The sequence below is a fragment of the Notolepis coatsorum genome (genome assembly GCF_963971535.1).
Source record: "Notolepis coatsorum genome assembly, chromosome: 1".
NCBI lineage: Eukaryota > Metazoa > Chordata > Actinopteri > Aulopiformes > Paralepididae > Notolepis > Notolepis coatsorum.
In genome coordinates, this window is record NC_140165.1 from 79,712,527 (window position 1) to 79,735,270 (window position 22,744).

General features: G+C 37.5%; 1 protein-coding gene across 1 annotated transcript in view; it reads left to right on the forward strand.

Annotated features, from left to right (window-relative positions):
- Positions 1-22,744, forward strand: part of LOC311239054 (FRAS1-related extracellular matrix protein 3-like) — a gene marked incomplete at both ends in the record, with an annotated part of 63,464 nt that overhangs the window by 5,856 nt on the left and 34,864 nt on the right. The window contains one exon of the mRNA XM_084327281.1: positions 1,533-1,691. Coding sequence (XP_084183407.1) covers positions 1,533-1,691 — 159 coding nt within the window. The remainder of the gene's footprint in view (positions 1-1,532; positions 1,692-22,744) is intronic.

The window sequence follows — 22,744 nt, forward strand, 5'->3', positions numbered from 1 at the left end:
GTGGAACATGTTTTAATGTTTAGCTGCTCTGTGCAACATGTGTTAATGTTTGGCTGCTCTGTGGAACATGTGTTAATGTTTGGCTTCTCTGTGCAACATGTGTTAATGTTTGGCTGCTCTGTGGAACATATGTTAATGTTTGGCTGCTCTGTGGAACATGTTTTAATGTTTGGCTGCTCTGTGGAACATATGTTAATGTTTGGCTGCTCTGTGGAACATGTGTTAATGGTTGGCTGCTCTGTGGAACATATGTTAATGTTTGGCTGCTCTGTGGAACATGTTTTAATGTTTAGCTGCTCTGTGGAACATATTATGTTAATGTTTGGCTGCTCTGTGGAACATATTTTAATGTTTGGCTGCTCTGTGGAACATGTGTTAATGTTTGGCTGCTCTGTGGAACATGTGTTAATGTATAGCTGCTCTGTGGAACATATTATGTTAATGTTTGGCTGCTCTGTGGAACATGTGTTAATGTTTGGCTGCTCTGTGGAACATGTGTTAATGTTTGGCTTCTCTGTTTACCATGTTTTAGTGTTTAGCTGCTCTGTGGAACATGTTTTAATGTTTAGCTGCTCTGTGGAACATGTTTTAATGTTTGGCTGCTCTGTGGAACATGTGTTAATGTTTAGCTGCTCTGTGGAACATATTATGTTAATGTTTGGCTGCTCTGTGGAACATGTGTTAATGTTTGGCTGCTCTGTGGAACATATGTTAATGTTTGGCTGCTCTGTGGAACATGTGTTAATGTTTAGCTGCTCTGTGGAACATGTTTTAATGTTTAGCTGCTCTGTGGAACATATTATGTTAATGTTTGGCTGCTCTGTGGAACATATTTTAATGTTTGGCTGCTCTGTGGAACATGTGTTAATGTTTGGCTGCTCTGTGGAACATGTGTTAATGTATAGCTGCTCTGTGGAACATATTATGTTAATGTTTGGCTGCTCTGTGGAACATGTGTTAATGTTTGGCTGCTCTGTGGAACATGTGTTAATGTTTGGCTTCTCTGTTTACCATGTTTTAGTGTTTAGCTGCTCTGTGGAACATGTTTTAATGTTTGGCTGCTCTGTGGAACATGTTTTAATGTTTGGCTTCTCTGTTTACCATGTTTTAGTGTTTAGCTGCTCTGTGGAACATGTTTTAATGTTTGGCTGCTCTGTGGAACATGTGTTAATGTTTGGCTTCTCTGTTTACCATGTTTTAGTGTTTAGCTGCTCTGTGGAACATGTTTTAATGTTTGGCTGCTCTGTGGAACATGTGTTAATGTTTGGCTTCTCTGTTTACCATGTGTTAGTGTTTAGCTGCTCTGTGGAACATGTGTTAATGTTTTAGTGTTTATTTAAACATGCACTGTGCTGAGAAAGAACCCAACAACATTACTGGTAAGTATGAAATCGGGCCAACATTTTGTAACCTAGCTTTTAAAGCAGGATTGCTATTCTGAGAACAGATAGTCATAGTGAGCTGCATGGTAGTAAGATGTGTGATAAGTATGGATATATTCTTTTTTGCTATTCTATTCGGTTCTGTTCTAGGTCCCTAGAGGTGGTGTGGTCCTGTTGGACCCCCAGTACCACCTGGTGAGCAGGGTTCTGGCTGGCGACCGCTGTACTATCTCTGTTCTGGACAGACCCAGTCACGGCCCGGGAGAACTCAGCCCCAAGAGGTTCCCCTGCCAATACCAGAGAGGACAGGTTGGTGCTGCGAGAGGACTATAGGACGACTATAGCAGGACCTTAAAGAGACTATAGTACGACTATAACAAGACCTTAAAGAGACTATAGGACGACTATAGCAGGACCTTAAAGAGACTATAGGACGACTATAGCAGGACCTTAAAGAGACTATAGGACGACTATAGCAGGACCTTAAAGAGACTATAGGACGACTATAGCAGGACCTTAAAGAGACTATAGTATAGGACGACTATAGCAGGACCTTAAAGAGACTATAGGACGAATATAGCAGGACCTTAAAGAGACTATAGGACGACTATAGCAAGACCTTAAAGAGACTATAGGACGACTATAGCAGGACCTTAAAGAGACTATAGGACGACTATAGCAAGACCTTAAAGAGACTATAGGACGACTATAGCAGGACCTTAAAGAGACTATAGTATAGGACGACTATAGCAGGACCTTAAAGAGACTATAGGACGACTATAGCAGGACCTTAAAGAGACTATAGGACGACTATAGCAGGACCTTAAAGAGACTATAGGACGACTATAGCAGGACCTTAAAGAGACTATAGGACGACTATAGCAGGACATTAAAGAGACTATAGTACGACTATAACAGGACCTTAAAGAGACTATAGGACGACTATAGCAGGACCTTAAAGAGACTATAGGACGACTATAGCAGGACCTTAAAGAGACTATAGGACGACTATAGCAGGACCTTAAAGAGACTATAGGACGACTATAGCAAGACCTTAAAGAGACTATAGGACGACTATAGCAAGACCTTAAAGAGACTATAGGACGACTATAGTAGGACCTTAAAGAGACTATAGGACGACTATAGTAGGACCTTAAAGAGACTATAGGACGACTATAGCAGGACCTTAAAGAGACTATAGGACGACTATAGTAGGACCTTAAAGAGACTATAGGACGACTATAGCAGGACCTTAAAGAGACTATAGGACGACTATAGCAAGACCTTAAAGAGACTATAGGATGACTATAGCAGGACCTTAAAGAGACTATAGGACGACTATAGCAAGACCTTAAAGAGACTATAGGACGACTATAACAGGACCTTAAAGAGACTATAGGACGACTATAGCAGGACCTTAAAGAGACTATAGGACGACTATAGCAGGACCTTAAAGAGACTATAGGACGACTATAGCAGGACCTTAAAGAGACTATAGGACGACTATAGCAAGACCTTAAAGAGACTATAGGACGACTATAACAGGACCTTAAAGAGACTATAGGACGACTATAGCAGGACCTTAAAGAGACTATAGGACGACTATAGCAGGACCTTAAAGAGACTATAGGACGACTATAGCAGGACCTTAAAGAGACTATAGGACGACTATAGTAGGACCTTAAAGAGACTATAGGACGACTATAGCAGGACCTTAAAGAGACTATAGGACATAGGTGTCAAACTCACGGCCCGCGGGCCAAATCCGGCCCGCCACGTCATTTGATGTGGCCCCCCAAGAGCGCAGGTATAAAAAATAAAAATATATATATATATATATTTTTTTACATTAATATTGGGTTAAAAAATAGCAGTGTTAAAATAATTGTGGGTTAATGCGTTAATAAAGCTTTAACTTTGACAGCCTTAGTTATTACACATTCTTACACATACATGTATGTTGAACATCTGAGGTAACAAAGGAAAAAAGCCAAAAGCACTTACTCCTCAGACATTCTTTGACAATTTTACAGCCCAAAATACAAAAAAGATCCAGGCGGAATAGGTAACAAAGGGTTGAAGAAATATTGTCTGAACTGTCAGATGCAAACTGGCTGTGTGACATAACCGAGCATCTCGCTCAATTGAATAAGAAGCTGTAGGGACGCAAACAAGTCCCACCCAAAACTTGACCAATATAGTTGTGAACTGAGACAACCCTTATTTTGTTATTTTTGAGTACAGTTACAGTTGTGTGTTCATGCAGACACATAATAGCAATTTCATTATGAATTGAAAATGGGGGACCCTGATGTAAACAAGTCGAAAGTCTTTCTCTGGTCTGCATCCCCTTAACAATTGTGTGTATTGAGCTGTACTGTACTGTACTCATTCTGCAATCTGTTAATTAAAGTTAATTAAACTATCTTCCATTAGTTGGATGTATGGCCTCTGCAAGGTTGTGTGCAGCCATTTGTTTTTGTAACATCTGCTACATCTGTCCCACATGTTCTTTGCAGCTCACAGTTGTTAGTTCTGCCCCTCTTGACTGTGACAAAAAGGTTTTGAACAAACTTAATGTCATAGCTTGTATTTGATGATATTCTTCTTTGTTATTTACTTGAATGGTTTGATCATTGATTGGTGGAGTAATATGGGGTTCTGATAAACTAAAATTATTTGTTAAAATAACATAAGCTAACATATATTTTTACATTTATGCAAATTAATATGCAATATGTATAACTTGAATAAGTAATAAATACAGAAACACCATGTTTAACAATATGTAAATGTGTAGCTACATTTATTTTACATTACATTAACATTTATACGGTCTTTGGCCCTTTGAGGGCAACCATAATGCTGATGTGGCCCTCTGTGAAAATGAGTTTGACACCCCTGCTATAGGACGACTATAGCAGGACCTTAAAGAGACTATAGGACGACTATAGCAGGACCTTAAAGAGACGATAGGACGACTATAGCAGGACCTTAAAGAGACTATAGGACGACTATAGCAGGACCTTAAAGAGACGATAGGACGACTATAGCAGGACCTTAAAGAGACTATAGTATAGGACGACTATAGCAAGACCTTAAAGAGACTATAGGACGACTATAGCAAGACCTTAAAGAGACTATAGGACGACTATAGCAGGACCTTAAAGAGACTATAGGACGACTATAGCAGGACCTTAAAGAGACGATAGGACGACTATAGCAGGACCTTAAAGAGACTATAGGACGACTATAGCAGGACCTTAAAGAGACTATAGGACGACTATAGCAAGACCTTAAAGAGACTATAGGACGACTATAGCAGGACCTTAAAGAGACTATAGGACGACTATAGCAGGACCTTAAAGAGACTATAGGACGACTATAGCAGGACCTTAAAGAGACTATAGGACGACTATAGCAGGACCTTAAAGAGACTATAGGACGACTATAGCAGGACCTTAAAGAGACTATAGGACGACTATAGCAGGACCTTAAAGAGACTATAGGACGACTATAGCAGGACCTTAAAGAGACTATAGGACGACTATAGCAAGACATTAAAGAGACTATAGTATAGGACGACTATAGCAGGACCTTAAAGAGACTATAGTATAGGACGACTATAGCAGGACCTTAAAGAGACTATAGGACGACTATAGCAAGACCTTAAAGAGACTATAGGACGACTATAGCAGGACCTTAAAGAGACTATAGGACGACTATAGCAAGACCTTAAAGAGACTATAGGACGACTATAGCAGGACCTTAAAGAGACTATAGGACGACTATAGCAAGACCTTAAAGAGACTATAGAACAACTATAGCAGGACCTTAAAGAGACTATAGGACGACTATAGCAGGACCTTAAAGAGACTATAGGACGACTATAGCAGGACCTTAAAGAGACTATAGGACGACTATAGCAAGACCTTAATGAGACTATAGGACGACTATAGCAAGACCTTAAAGAGACTATAGGACGACTATAGCAGGACCTTAAAGAGACTATAGGACGACTATAGCAGGACCTTAAAGAGACTATAGGACGACTATAGCAAGACCTTAATGAGACTATAGGACGACTATAGCAAGACCTTAAAGAGACTATAGGACGACTATAGTAGGACCTTAAAGAGACTATAGGACGACTATAGCAGGACCTTAAAGAGACGATAGGACGACTATAGCAGGACCTTAAAGAGACTATAGTATAGGACGACTATAGCAAGACCTTAAAGAGACTATAGGACGACTATAGCAAGACCTTAAAGAGACTATAGGACGACTATAGCAGGACCTTAAAGAGACTATAGGACGACTATAGCAGGACCTTAAAGAGACTATAGGACGACTATAGCAGGACCTTAAAGAGACTATAGGACGACTATAGCAGGACCTTAAAGAGACTATAGGACGACTATAGCAAGACCTTAAAGAGACTATAGGACGACTATAGCAGGACCTTAAAGAGACTATAGGACGACTATAGCAGGACCTTAAAGAGACTATAGGACGACTATAGCAGGACCTTAAAGAGACTATAGGACGACTATAGCAGGACCTTAAAGAGACTATAGGACGACTATAGCAGGACCTTAAAGAGACTATAGGACGACTATAGCAGGACCTTAAAGAGACTATAGGACGACTATAGCAGGACCTTAAAGAGACTATAGGACGACTATAGCAAGACCTTAAAGAGACTATAGGACGACTATAGCAGGACCTTAAAGAGACTATAGGACGACTATAGCAGGACCTTAAAGAGACTATAGGACGACTATAGCAGGACCTTAAAGAGACTATAGGACGACTATAGCAGGACCTTAAAGAGACTATAGGACGACTATAGCAAGACCTTAAAGAGACTATAGGACGACTATAGCAGGACCTTAAAGAGACTATAGGACGACTATAGCAAGACCTTAAAGAGACTATAGGACGACTATAGCAGGACCTTAAAGAGACTATAGGACGACTATAGCAGGACCTTAAAGAGACTATAGGACGACTATAGCAGGACCTTAAAGAGACTATAGGACGACTATAGCAGGACCTTAAAGAGACTATAGGACGACTATAGCAGGACCTTAAAGAGACTATAGGACGACTATAGCAGGACCTTAAATAGACTATAGTATAGGACGACTATAGCAGGACCTTAAAGAGACTATAGAGAGACTATAGACTCTATAGAGAGACTATAGAGAGACTATAGAGAGACTATAAAGAGACTATAGACTCTATAGAGAGACTATAGAGAGACTATAAAGAGACTATAAAGAGACTATAGAGAGACTATAAAGAGACTATAAAGCCCTGACACACGAGGGAATACAAGGGGGGGACAAATATTTAATAAAGATAATGTTGATAGCGGCCAGAAAAGCAATAACGAGACTGTGGTACAAGGAAGACCCACCGACAATAGCAAAATGGGTAGGAATAGTGGAAGAAATACAGGATATGGAAAGGATAACACACATGCTGAGGTTACAGGAAGAGAAATTTGGGGAAAGATGGGGAAAGTGGGAGGATTATAAAAGGAACGAGAACGACATCACAGAGGAAGAACCAAATGCAACACAAGAGAGCGAAGGGTAAAGGAGGAAAGATGTTCAAGCAGGGTCTATGAACCCATGTCACACACCTGTACTTTAGTTAATATTTTCTATTTTGTTTTTGGGATATTACAATTGCTGAATGCTTTTATACCTTATTATTTATGTCTGTTTAACGGTGTGATATTAAATATTCAGGGATGATGTGGTTTGTGTATGGGTGAACCAAAAGGCAAAGTGAAAGTTAATAAACAAGAAAAAAAAAAAAAAAAGGACGAAGGAGAAGGGAAGAAAGAAGCTCAAGGAGGGTCTCTGGACCCAGATCACACATACAAACCTTAGTCAGCATTTATTGTCTTTGAGTAGGAATTACCTGTTTATGCCTGTTTAAGGGAGATACACAATCAGCCTTTGTATCAAATACCTAGAAAACAACAGTAGGGGAACCAGACAACTAACCATGTGATACCCATGTAAATATTTATGTGCACTGTTTTTTCTTTTTGTTTTTATTGTGATGCTAGTCTCTTCATTTTTTATTATTTATTTTTTGTAAGTGCTGTCTGTCTAAATAACTGTTAAAAAAAAAAAAAAAAAAAAAAAAAAAAAGACTATAAAGAGACTATAGACTCTATAGAGAGACTATAGAGAGACTATAAAGAGACTATAGAGAGACTATAAAGAGACTATAAAGAGACTATAAAGAGACCATAAAGAGACTATAAAGAGACTATAAAGAGACTATAAAGAGACCATAAAGAGACTATAAAGAGACTATAAAGAGACTATAGAGAGACTATAAAGAGACTATAAAGAGACCATAAAGAGACTATAAAGAGACTATAAAGAGACCATAAAGAGACTATAAAGAGACCATAAAGAGACTATAAAGAGACTATATAGAGACTATAAAGAGACTATAAAGAGACGATAAAGAGACTATAAAGAGACTATAAAGAGACTATAAAGATACCATAAAGAGACTATAAAGACACTATAAAGAGACTATAAATAGACCATAAAGAGACTATAAAGAGACTATAAAGAGACTATAAAGAGACCATAGAGAGACTATAGAGAGACTATAACAGGACTATAAAGAGACCATAAAGAGACTATAAAGAGACTATAGAGAGACTATAAAGAGACTATAGAGAGACTATAAAGAGACTATAAAGAGACTATAGACTCTATAGAGAGACTATAGAGAGACTATAGAGAGACTATAAAGAGACTATAGAGAGACTATAAAGAGACTATAAAGAGACTATAAAGAGACTATAGAGAGACTATAAAGAGACTATAAAGAGACTATAAAGAGACTATAAAGAGACTATAGACTCTATAAAGATACTATAAAGAGACTATAAAGAGACTATAAAGATACTCTAAAGAGACCATAAAGAGACTATAAAGAGACTATAAAGAGACTATAAAGAGACTATAAAGAGACTATAGAGAGACTATAAAGAGACTATAAAGAAACTATAGAGAGACCATAAAGACACTATAAAGAGACTATAGAGAGACTATAAAGAGACTATAGATAGACTATAAAGAGACTATAAAGAGACTATAAAGATACCATAAAGAGACTATAAAGAGACTATAGAGAGACTATAAAGAGACTATAAAGAGACTATAAAGAGACTATAAAGATACTCTAAAGAGACCATAAAGAGACTATAAAGAGACGATAAAGATACTATAAAGAGACTATAAAGAGACTATAAAGAGACTATAAAGAGAGTATAAAGAGACTATAAAGAGACTATAAAGATACCATAAAGAGACTATAAAGAGACTATAAAGAGACGATAAAGAGACTATAGAGAGACTATAAAGATACTCTAAAAAGACCATAAAGAGACTATAAAGAGACTATAAAGAGACGATAAAGAGACTATAGAGAGACTATAAAGATACTCTAAAGAGACCATAAAGAGACTATAAAGAGATGATAAAGAGACTATAAAGAGACTATAAAGAGACTATAAAGAGACGATAAAGAGACGATAAAGAGACTATAAAGAGACGATAAAGAGACGATAAAGAGACTATAAAGAGACTATAAAGAGACTATAAAGATACCATAAAGAGACTATAAAGAGACTATAGAGAGACTATAAAGAGACGATAAAGAGACTATAAAGAGACGATAAAGAGACTATAAAGAGACTATAAAGAGACTATAAAGATACCATAAAGAGACTATAATGAGACTATAAAGAGACTATAAAGAGACTATAGAGAGACTATAAAGAGACTATAACAGGACTATAAAGAGACCATAAAGAGACTATAGAGAGACTATAGAGAGACTATAAAGAGACTATAGAGAGACTATAAAGAGACTATAAAGAGGCTATAAAGAGACTATAGACTCTATAGAGAGACTATAGTGAGACTATAGAGAGACTATAAAGAGACTATAAAGAGACTATAAAGAGACTATAGAGAGACTATAAAGAGACTATAACAGGACTATAAAGAGACTATAAAGAGACTATAAATAGACCATAAAGAGACTATAAAGAGACTATAAAGAGACTATAAAGAGACTATAACAGGACCATAAAGAGACTATAAAGAGACTATAAAGAGACTATAAAGAGACTATAAAGAGACGATAAAGAGACTATAACGAGACTATAAAGAGACCATAAAGAGACTATAGAGAGACTATAAAGAGACTATAAAGATACTATAGACTCTATAGAGAGACTATAGAGAGACTATAAAGAGACTATAAAGAGACTATAGAGAGACTATAAAGAGACTATAAAGAGACTATAGACTCTATAGAGAGACTATAGAGAGACTATAAAGAGACTATAGAGAGACTATAAAGAGACTACAAAGAGACTATAAAGAGACCATAAAGAGACTATAAAGAGACTATAAAGAGACTATAAAGAGACTATAAAGAGACTATAGAGAGACTATAAAGAGACTATAAAGAGACCATAAAGAGACTATAAAGAGACTATAAAGAGACCATAAAGAGACTATAAAGAGACCATAAAGAGACTATAAAGAGACTATATAGAGACTATAAAGAGACTATAAAGAGAGACTATAAAGATACCATAAAGAGACTATAAAGACACTATAAAGAGACTATAAATAGACCATAAAGAGACTATAAAGAGACTATAAAGAGACTATAAAGAGACCATAGAGAGACTATAGAGAGACTATAACAGGACTATAAAGAGACCATAAAGAGACTATAAAGAGACTATAGAGAGACTATAAAGAGACTATAGACTCTATAGAGAGACTATAGAGAGACTATAAAGAGACTATAAAGAGACTATAGAGAGACTATAAAGAGACTATAAAGAGACTATAAAGAGACTATAGAGAGACTATAAAGAGACTATAAAGAGACTATAGACTCTATAAAGAGACTATAAAGAGACTATAAAGAGACTATAAAGATACTCTAAAGAGACCATAAAGAGACTATAAAGAGACTATAAAGAGACTATAAAGAGACTATAGAGAGACTATAAAGAGACTATAAAGAGACTATAGACTCTATAGAGAGACTATAAAGAGACTATAAAGAGACTATAGACTCTATAGAGAGACTATAGAGAGACTATAAAGAGACTATAAAGAGACTATAGAGAGACTATAAAGAGACTATAAAGAGACTATAAAGAGACTATAGAGAGACTATAAAGAGACTATAAAGAGACTATAAAGAGAATATAAAGAGACTATAGACTCTATAAAGAGACTATAAAGAGACTATAAAGAGACTATAAAGATACTCTAAAGAGACCATAAAGAGACTATAAAGAGACTATAAAGAGACTATAAAGAGACTATAAAGAGACTATAGAGAGACTATAAAGAGACTATAAAGAAACTATAGAGAGACCATAAAGACACTATAAAGAGACTATAGAGAGACTATAAAGAGACTATAGATAGACTATAAAGAGACTATAAAGAGACTATAAAGATACCATAAAGAGACTATAAAGAGACTATAGAGAGACTATAAAGAGACTATAAAGAGACTATAAAGAGACTATAAAGATACTCTAAAGAGACCATAAAGAGACTATAAAGAGACGATAAAGATACTATAAAGAGACTATAAAGAGACTATAAAGAGACTATAAAGAGAGTATAAAGAGACTATAAAGAGACTATAAAGATACCATAAAGAGACTATAAAGAGACTATAAAGAGACTATAAAGAGACGATAAAGAGACTATAGAGAGACTATAAAGATACTCTAAAAAGACCATAAAGAGACTATAAAGAGACTATAAAGAGACGATAAAGAGACTATAGAGAGACTATAAAGATACTCTAAAGAGACCATAAAGAGACTATAAAGAGATGATAAAGAGACTATAAAGAGACTATAAAGAGACTATAAAGAGACGATAAAGAGACGATAAAGAGACTATAAAGAGACTATAAAGAGACGATAAAGAGACGATAAAGAGACTATAAAGAGACTATAAAGAGACTATAAAGAGACTATAGCAGGACTATAAAGAGACTATAGAGAGACTATAAAGAGACTATAAAGAGACTATAAAGATACCATAAAGAGACTATAAAGAGACTATAGAGAGACTATAAAGAGACGATAAAGAGATTATAAAGAGACGATAAAGAGACTATAAAGAGACTATAAAGAGACTATAAAGATACCATAAAGAGACTATAATGAGACTATAAAGAGACTATAAAGAGACTATAGAGAGACTATAAAGAGACTATAACAGGACTATAAAGAGACCATAAAGAGACTATAGAGAGACTATAGAGAGACTATAAAGAGACTATAGAGAGACTATAAAGAGACTATAAAGAGGCTATAAAGAGACTATAGACTCTATAGAGAGACTATAGTGAGACTATAGAGAGACTATAAAGAGACTATAGAGAGACTATAAAGAGACTATAAAGAGGCTATAAAGAGACTATAGACTCTATAGAGAGACTATAGTGAGACTATAGAGAGACTATAAAGAGACTATAAAGAGACTATAGAGAGACTATAAAGAGACTATAACAGGACTATAAAGAGACTATAAAGAGACTATAAAGAGACCATAAAGAGACTATAAAGAGACTATAAAGAGACTATAAAGAGACTATAACAGGACCATAAAGAGACTATAAAGAGACTATAAAGAGACTATAAAGAGACTATAAAGAGACGATAAAGAGACTATAACGAGACTATAAAGAGACCATAAAGAGACTATAGAGAGACTATAAAGAGACTATAAAGAGACCATCTCAAAAACCAAATCAATTATCTTGGGTTCGAGTCATAAATTGTCATCAATACCAAAAATGAGTTTGAATGTGTCTGATGAACCCATAGAACAGGTAAATAAAGTAAAATTACTGGGCATAATAATTGATAGCCAGCTGTCATGGGCAGAACACATTGATACCATAGTGAAGAAGATGGGGAGTGGTATCTCCATGGTGAGGAAATGTCTTTCTTATGTCCCTACATATATTGTGGGACAGGTGGCGAAATCTTTAATTTTATGTCACCTAGATTATTGTGCACCAGTATGGTCCTCTGCATCCAAAGGTCAACTAAAGAAATTGCAAACTGCCCAGAACAGAGCTGCAAGGTTAGTTTTACATTGTTCCATGAGAACAAACACCATCACTATGCACCGGCAACTCTCATGGTTAACGGTAGAGAATAGGCTGGTTTTCAACACAGTTAAATTTTTCAGGAACACTGTCTTTTCGTCTCAACCTGTTTTCTTATACAAACAAATTGTCAGATGCAGTCAGGTTCATTCTTATTTTACTAGGTCAGCTGATGATGGACAGATTATGTTACCACGTCCAAAATCAAATGCTTTAAAGAGGACTGTTGTTTATCGTGCCATCAATCATTGGAATAACTGCCCACTGAACATAAGTAAATTGAATAGTAAAGTGTCTTTCAAATACCACCTGAGAATGCACTACTTAAATATGTGAGCAAAATATTATGATGTTGATAATGATGTCTACAATGTTTTACTGTTTTTAGACAATGTTACAATGTTTTTAGATAATGATGTCTACAATGTTTTACTGTTTTTAGATTATCATTGTTAATTGTGATTGTCATATGTATCTTATGTTGTTATGTTTTGTGTTTTGTGTTGTCTTTCTATGTGGACCCCAGGAAGACTAGCTCGCCACTTAGGTGACAGCTAATGGGGATCCTTTTTAAACAATAAACAATAAACTATAACAGGACTATAAAGAGACTATAGAGAGACTATAAAGAGACTATAGCAGGACTATAAAGAGACTATAGCTGTTATGGTTTGTAACCGACCCCAATCGCACAACACAAGACAGGTATGATGGTTTGCCAAGAAACAGATATTTATTGAGAGACAGGGAAAAAGGGCACTGTCCCTTTAAGGGAGAACACAAATACAGGAATATAACAAGAGGGGAAAAACTAGGTGCCTTTAAGAGGCGGGCAGGAAAAGGGAACACTAAGGGAAGGTTAATGAACGCTAGGGGAAACATTAAAGGAACGCTAGGGGAAGGTTAAAGGAACACAGGAACTAGAGACTAGGAGAAGATCGGGACAAGGAGAGCTAGGGAACAGGAGAAACGGGGACTAGGAGAACTAGGGACAAGGAACTAGGTGGAACTAGAAGGGGAGAACTTGGGACCAGGAACTAGGTGGAACTAGAAAGGGGAGAACTAGGGACAGAGGGGACTGAGGCCCGCGGAGGCGGGCTGGGGAACAGGGAGGAACTGGGGACAGAGACCCGCGGAGGCGGGCTGGGGACAGGGAGGAACTGGGGACTGGTGGGAAAACATCTGGGCCGCTCTGCAGAACAGAGGAGAGGGTTAATATTCAAAAGGGAACAAACAGAGCAGATGCAGAACAGTCCAAATAAACAAAGAAAACAAAGTAATAATATCTTCGTGTGACAAACACACAGGGGGAGATGTAATGTCCAAAAATACTATCTAAGTGAGAACAAAAACAGAGTGGGAGATGAAATGTCCAAACTACTAACTAAGTGAGAACTAACGGAGGCAATACGCTGGGTGAGTGACAACACAATCAAAACTCACCCAGGCGTATGCGTAATGGTACAGGAACAGCAGCGGGAACGGGGGCAAGAAGCATTACGCTGGGTGAGTGACATCACAATCAAAACTCACCCAGGCGTATGCGTAATGGTACAGGAAACAGCAGCGGGAACGGGGGCAAGAAGCATTACGCTGGGTGAGTGACATCACAATCAAAACTCACCCAGGCGTATGCGTAATGGTACAGGGACAGCAGCGGGAACGGGGGCAAGAAGCATTACGCTGGGTGAGTGACATCACAATCAAAACTCACCCAGGCGTATGCGTAATGGTACAGGAAACAGCAGCGGGAACGGGGGCAAGAAGCATTACGCTGGGTGAGTGACATCACAATCAAAACTCACCCAGGCGTATGCGTAATGGTACAGGGACAGCAGCGGGGCGAGGGCATCGCCACCGGGTGGCTGGCTGTCCGAGCCGAGGAACAGAGTGCTGGAACAGTGGCGGTGGCGAGGGTGTCGTCCACCGGGTAGCCGCTGTCGGAGCCGAGGAACAGAGTGCTGGAACAGCGGCGGTGGCGAGGGTGTCGTCCACCGGGTAGCCGCTGTCGGAGCCGAGGAACAGAGTGCTGGAACAGTGGCGGTGGCGAGGGTGTCGTCCACCGGGTAGCCGCTGTCGGAGCCGAGGAACAGAGTGCTGGAACAGTGGCGGTGGCGAGGGTGTCGTCCACCGGGTAGCCGCTGTCGGAGCCGAGGAACAGAGTGCTGGAACAGTGGCGGTGGCGAGGGTGTCGTCCACCGGGTAGCCGCTGTCGGAGCCGAGGAACAGAGTGCTGGAACAGCGGCGGTGGCGAGGGTGTCGTCCACCGGGTAGCCGCTGTCGGAGCCGAGGAACAGAGTGGCGCGCCACACCTTGGTGTGCGCGTCGGAACCGAGAGACGCATCGGGGTGCGTCTGCGAGGAGGAGTGTGCCAAGCACAAGGATCTTTGGAAGATGCGCGTTGCGCGCTGGAGACTGGAGAGCGTGCCAAGCCCTTGAAGATGCGCGTTGCGCGCTGGAGACTGGAGAGCGTGCCAAGCCCTTGAAGATGCGCGTTGCGCGCTGGAGACTGGAGAGCGTGCCAAGCCCTTGAAGATGCGCGTTGCGCGCTGGTGACTGGAGAGCGTGCCAAGCCCTTGCAGATGCGCGTTGCGCGCTGGTGACTGGAGAGCGTGCCAAGCCTGAGGGTCCGGAAGATGCGCGTTGGTCTAGATGTGCGTCAGGACGAACAGCTGCGCTGGGGTCTGCAGTGGAACGCTGGGGTGCCTCCCGTGGAAGTTACAGGGAGCGCAGAACAGTCTCCTCCACAGGCTACGGCGACAGCAGACGAAGGCTGGAGCAAAACATCTCAAGGCTGGAGAAATCCATATACAGCATTGGTAGACCAGAGGATCTCCCGAAAGAGTCTAGATGTTAGAGAATATGACTCAGCATGAATACAACACGACCCCACGCCGAAACGAGGGGAAGAGCCCTGGTATTTAAAGCCCACAGGGGAACTAATTAGCCTGCCACCACAGGTGCGAGAGGTAATTGATAATAGTCCAGGTGTGGCCACTGAGAGTAAACGAGAGTAAAGAACGAGAGGGTGGGGGCTAGAGAGAGTGAGTAGGGAATTCCTAACAGTAGGCTTAAAGAAGACAGAGAAAGTTGGTGAGCAGCGGACAAAACCTCACAATAGCAGGACTATAAAGAGACTATAAAGAGATTATAAAGAGACCATAAAGAGACTATAACAGGACTATAAAGAGACTATAGAGAGACTATAAAGAGACTATAAAGAGACTATAAATAGACCATAAAGAGACTATAAAGAGACTATAAAGACACTATAAAGAGACTATAAAGAGACTATGACAGGACTATAAAGAGACTATAAAGAGACTATAATAGGACTATAAAGAGATTATAAAGAGACTATAAAGAGACTATAACAGGACTATAAAGAGACTATAACAGGACTATAAAGAGACTATAAAGAGACTATGGCAGGACTATAAAGAGACTATAAAGAGACTATAACAGGACCATAAAGAGACCATAACAGGACTATAAAGAGACCATAAAGAGACTATAGAGAGACTATAAAGAGACTATAAAGAGACTATAACAGGACTATAAAGAGACTATAAAGAGACCATAAAGAGACTATAAAGAGACTATAAAGAGACCATAAAGAGACTATAAAGAGACCATAAAGAGACTATAAAGAGACTATAAAGAGACTATAAAGAAACTATAAAGAGACTATAGAGAGACTATAGAGAGACTATAAAGAGACTATAAAAAGACTATAAAGAGACTATAGAATCTATAGAGTGACTATAGAGAGACTATACAGAGACTATAAAGAGACTATAAAGAGACCATAAAGAGATTATAAAGAGACGATAAAGAGATTATAAAGAGACTATAGCAGGACTATAAAGAGACTATAGAGAGACTATAAAGAGACTATAACGAGACTATAAAGAGACCATAAAGAGACTATAAAGAGACTATAACAGGACTATAAAGAGACTATAGAGAGACTATAAAGAGACTATAAAGAGACTATAACGAGACTATACAGAGACCATAAAGAGACTATAAAGAGACTATAGCAGGACTATAAAGAGACTATAAAGAGGCTATAAAGAGACTATAAAGAGACTATAGAGAGACCATAAAGAGACTATAAAGGGACTATAGAGAGACTATAAAGAGACTATAAAGAGACTATAAAGAGACCATAAAGAGACTATAAAGAGACTATAAAGAGACTATAAAGAGACTATAAAGAGACTATGACAGGACTATAAAGAGACTATAAAGAGACTATGACAGGACTATAAAGAGACTATAAAGAGACTATAATAGGACTATAAAGAGATTATAAAGAGACTATAAAGAGACTATAACAGGACTATAAAGAGACTATAAAGAGACTATGACAGGACTATAAAGAGACTATAAAGAGACTATAACAGGACCATAAAGAGACTATAAAGAGACTATAACAGGACTATAAAGAGACTATAAAGAGGCTATAAAGAGACTATAACATGACTATAAAGAGACCATAAAGAGACTATAAAGGGACTATAGAGAGACTATAAAGAGACTATAAAGATACTATAAAGAGACCATAAAGAGACTATAAAGAGACTATAAAGAGACTATAAAGAGACTATAAAGAGACTATGACAGGACTATAAAGAGACTATAAAGAGACTATAATAGGACTATAAAGAGATTATAAAGAGACTATAAAGAGACTATAACAGGACTATAAAGAGACTATAAAGAGACTATGACAGGACTATAAAGAGACTATAAAGAGACTATAACAGGACCATAAAGAGACTATAAAGAGACTATAAAGAGACTATAAAGAGACTATAGCAGGACTATAAAGAGACTATAAAGAGGACGACTATAGCAGGACCATAGAAATACTATGATGGGACTAATAGGACAACTAAGAGGACTATTTTAGGACCATAATGGGACTAGGGCGGTACCTTCTCTTTTTCGTTTTCTATAATATCTATATTTAGGGTTTCAAGCACGAAGTGCTTTTGTGTGAAATTATTTTTTTTTTTTCTTGAAGAAAATTCCTGTGAGATGGGAAATGGTAGCAACATTAAATTTGACCCATATATTGGAAGTTGTGTGTAAATGCTCTCCAAGAAAGATGACCCCCGTTGGCTGGATGGGGGTGCTATCATGGAAGATAAAATTACTTCTATGCCATGTGTCCGATTTACACAAAACTTGGTAGAGACATCCACCTGTGTGTCCTCTACAAATTGCCTCAAGGACCCATAACATCTAATATTGGATTTTTCAACCACTAGGGGGAACTACAAATGTACAAAATGTATGTAGCATAACACAAATCGGACTATAAATCAAAAGTGTTTTTTTTGTCCAAACATTACAAAACCTGCAGGACATGTTTCACATCCGTCTCTATGCCCTCTACGGATTTGCCTCAAGGACTCATAAAGTCCACCATATTCGATTTTCCACCATCTTGTATTTTATGTAGAACACATTTTATATGTCTGCTCCTAAACCGTAAATCCAATTGTGACCAGATTTGCTATGGATGATTATTGGATCAAGCTCATCAAAAGTGTGCTTATAGCTTTTTTAGTTCTGAAGATATTAACCAATGAACTTCAAGAAGGCGTGGCTCAGCACATAAATAGATGTAAGTCAACAACCCTTTGGCCAATCATCACCAGATTTGCAGTGCATGTCCACATAACTACCAGCCCAGGAACACAACAAATCGAGGTGCTACAAATGCTAAAAGTGGGCGTGGCACAACACAAATTGGACTACAAATCTTTTTATCTAGTTTTCCATAATATTTATATAACTTTTTATCTAGTTTTCTATAATATCTATATATCTTTTTATCTCGTTTTCTATATTTCCATATATTTTTATCTCATTTTCAATATTTCTATATATTTTTATCTCATTTTCTATATGTCTATATATGTATCTAGTTTTCTTGTATTTTATTTTTTTATTCTTTTTTAAAACAAACATATAAACAAACATGACAACACACGATAAGATATACAAGCATTAATTGTCAGGGCACATCCAATGGGATCACCTTTTGGTTAGTTGTTTTATATAAGATATACCCATAATACCTGTTATCTAAAAAAAAAACCCTACATACATATGCTCAGCTCGAACCCCCCCCTCCCGGACCCCACCTTGAGAAGTACCTCCACTATCCCTCGCACCTAACCAGACACTACCATTATAAGCTAGCTTTTATTCTCTCCACCACTTCTAACCACATTGACATTTTGGATTCATTGAGACCCAGAATTCTTGCTGTAGATATTTCATGGTAAATTACATCGAGATATGTAAGAAACCAAACTTTACGGCACATTTTTTCCGGTTGAAACCAGCGTGATGCGATCAGCTTTTTGGCTACTGTGATACCCGATAAAACCAATCTCTTTAGCTGTGGATTCACTGCAAACTCAAAAACATCATTCAACAGCAATACCGAGGGGTGTACAGGTATATTCCAAGATACGAGTTTTGATATTTGTTGGGTCACATCTTTCCAGAATGCCTTAACTGGTGAGCAGTCCCAATACATGTGCATAAATGTCCCTTCGTCCCCATTTGTACATTGGGTGCATTTGGAATCTTGTTTGAGCCCCATTCGGCACAGTCTTATAGGAGTCAAGTATGTCCTGTGAATATAGTTAAGATTGATTTGTTGATGATCCGGGTTCCTTGATGTAAGTCGGACATTTGCCCAGGCTCCTTGCCAATCAAAGTCATTTTCCAGGTCTGGTATATCCCTCCTCCAGACAGAGTCAAGTTGGAGGGTTTCATACGAGGACGTTAGTAATTGATGATAAAATTCTGAAACAAAACCTCTCGATGTCTCTCTTGAGTAGAAGAATTTGTGGTATCTGTGGTGTTCAATTGGTCTGTCTAATGGAACACCGTGAGACTTCAAACATAGCTCTAACTGTTTGTGAAAAAGCCATGTGGACTTGGTGAGATTAAATTTTTTGCGTATTTCTTTATCACTACAAAAACCCTGTTTGTTAAAAATATCCCCTAATGAGTGTATGCCTTGCTCTTCCCATATAGGGAATCTTATAGGTCGTTTTCCAATTAAGAGAGCATTGTTATTGAATAAGGGAGTATGGTTGTGCCATTCTTGTGGGTTAGGATTTTTTTTTTGTGATTCACGCCATATCCGGATCGCATGAGTAATTATGGGGCCAAATTTTCGTTCACAGTGCTTGATTGGTAGTTTTGTGTATGCTATGTCCTTCAGTCTATGTGGGGCTACTATGTTTTCTTCTATTTTCCTCCAAGATGCTAATGCTTGGGAGTCAAACCATGTTGTCAATGGACTTAATGAGTACGCCTTAAAATATAGGAAAAAATCTGGAAATGCCATGCCACCATCTGCTTTATTTCTCTGTGCGGTGGATCTTTTTATACGTGGTGGTTTGTTATTCCAAATAAATTTGTATGTGGAGGAGTGTAATCTTTTCCAGTAACCCTCTGGAGGGGGTAACGGTAGCATTGAACAGAAGAAGTTGATTTTAGGTAGTACATCCATCTTAACTATTGATATCCGTGCTTGTACTGTGTTCTTAAGTTTTGCCCATCTATCAAGGTCGTCTTTGATTTTGTTTTGGATTTTTGTGTAGTTGTGCTTCACCGTTTGTCTTATGGTAGGGAATATTTCCACTCCCAAGCATCTGAAATGTTTTACCATCGGTATCTGTCCTGGGAGGGTTGTATCTTTTTTTGCAGGGGTGTTAAGTGGAAGGAAAGCCGACTTCGGCCAATTTATCTTAAATCCCGATAAATCACCAAAGTCCTCAATCAACTTGAGCAGATGAGGCAATGTGGTGTTGGGGTTTTTCATGAACAATATTACATCGTCCGCATATAAACAAATTTTTTGTTGTGTGTCCTTGATTACGATAGGTTCTATGGATTGGGATTGTCTTATATATTGTGCTAACGGCTCTAATGATAGATTGAACAGACCGGGACTAAGAGGACAACCCTGTCTGGCAGAGCGTGATACCGGAAATATTTCAGAGATGATTGTGCCTGTTATAATCATGGCCGATGGGTCTTTGTATAATACTTTAATCATATCGATGAATCCTTTTCCTAACCCCATCCTTTCTAGCACTGCCCACAGATACGACCATTCCAGCCTGTCAAAGGCCTTCATAGCATCCAGGGACAGTATCGCCTTAGGTATGGTGTCCTCTTTGTCGGCATCAAGTACGTGCAGTATACGTCTTATGTTCTCAGTGATCAGGCGGCCTCCTATGAAGCCAGTTTGGTCCGGGTGAACTAAAGACGTCATATGCTTTTGTAATCTGATGGCTAATACCTTAGAGTACAGTTTGATATCTGTTCCGAGGAGGCTTACAGGTCTATAACTACCGCACTCGTTGGGGTCTTTGTCTTTTTTAAGGAGGACTGTTATGAGTGCAATATTGTCGGTTTTATGGAAGTTCCCCTCCTTGACTGAGTATAAGATCATATTTAGTAATAAGGGGCCAATTATGTCCCAACAAGAAAGGTACATTTCTGATGGGAAACCGTCTCTTCCTGGAGCCTTACCACTTTTCATTGCGGTTATGGCCATCTTGAGTTCCTCTAGTGTGATCGGTATTTCTAACTGTTTAGCGTCATCCTCTGAAAGTTTAGGGAGAATAATTTGATTAAGAAATGTGTCCATTTTGTTTTGATGTGTATATGATATGTATCTAGTTTTCTATGTCTATATATTTTTTCTATAATATTTCTATATATTTTTATCTAGTTTTTCTATAATATTTTTATTGATTGATTGAATTGATTGAAAAGTTTATTAACAGATTGCAGAATGGGTACAGTACAGTACAGCTCGATACATACAATTGTTAAGAGGATGCAGACCTGAGAAAGACTTTCGTCTTGTTTCCATCAGGGTCCCCCATTTTCAATTCATCATATGACACACATGACATACAGATAGACAGTACTGCTACATCTATACATTTATGACATACCAGATTTTCAAATGCAGTACTGTTTGTGATACTAAAAAAATCCAGAAGAATAGTATATACATTTGACATAGAAACTGTGCATTGGGGGAGGTTGGGTAGGTGGGGTGGGGCTGTACATTGGAGGTGGGGGGGGGGGACACTGTACATTGGAATACTGACATACATTTGACATGGAAACTGTACATTGGAGGAGGTTGGGTAGGTGGGGTGGGGTTGGGTGGGGCTGTACATTGGAATACTGACAAAGCCATGCTTGGTCTTTATTGTACAACTGGGTTAGGTTATATCTTTTTATCTAGTTTTCTATACGTCTATATATTTATCTTGTTTTCTATAATATTTCTATATCTTTTTATCTAGTTTTTCTATAATATTTCTATATCTTTTTATCTAGTTTTCTATACGTCTATATATTTTTATCTCATTTTCCATGTCTATATATTTATCTCGTTTTCTATGTCTATATATTTATCTAGTTTTCTATGTCTATATATTTATCTAGTCTTCTATAATATTTCTATATATTTATCTAGTTTTCTATAATATTTCTATATCTTTTTATCTAGTCTTCTATAATATTTCCATATATTTGTATCTAGTTTTCTATAATATTTCCATATATTTTTTATCTAGTTTTCTATAATATTTCTATATATTTATCTAGTTTTCTATAATATTTCTATATCTTTTTATCTAGTTTTCTATATTTCCATGTATTTTTTATCTAGTTTTCTATAATATTTCCATATATTTTTATCTAGTCTTCTATAATATTTCCATATTGTATCTAGTTTTCTATAATATTTCTATATCTTTTTATCTAGTTTTCTATAATATTTCTATATATTTATCTAGTTTTCTATAATATTTCTATATCTTTTTATCTAGTCTTCTATAATATTTCCATATATTTGTATCTAGTTTTCTATAATATTTCTATATCTTTTTATCTAGTTTTCTATAATATTTACATATATTTGTATCTAGTTTTCTATAATATTTCTATATCTTTTTATCTAGTCTTCTATAATATTTCCATATATTTGTATCTAGTTTTCTATAATATTTCTATATCTTTTTATCTAGTTTTCTATAATATTTACATATCTTTTTATCTAGTTTTCTATAATATTTCCA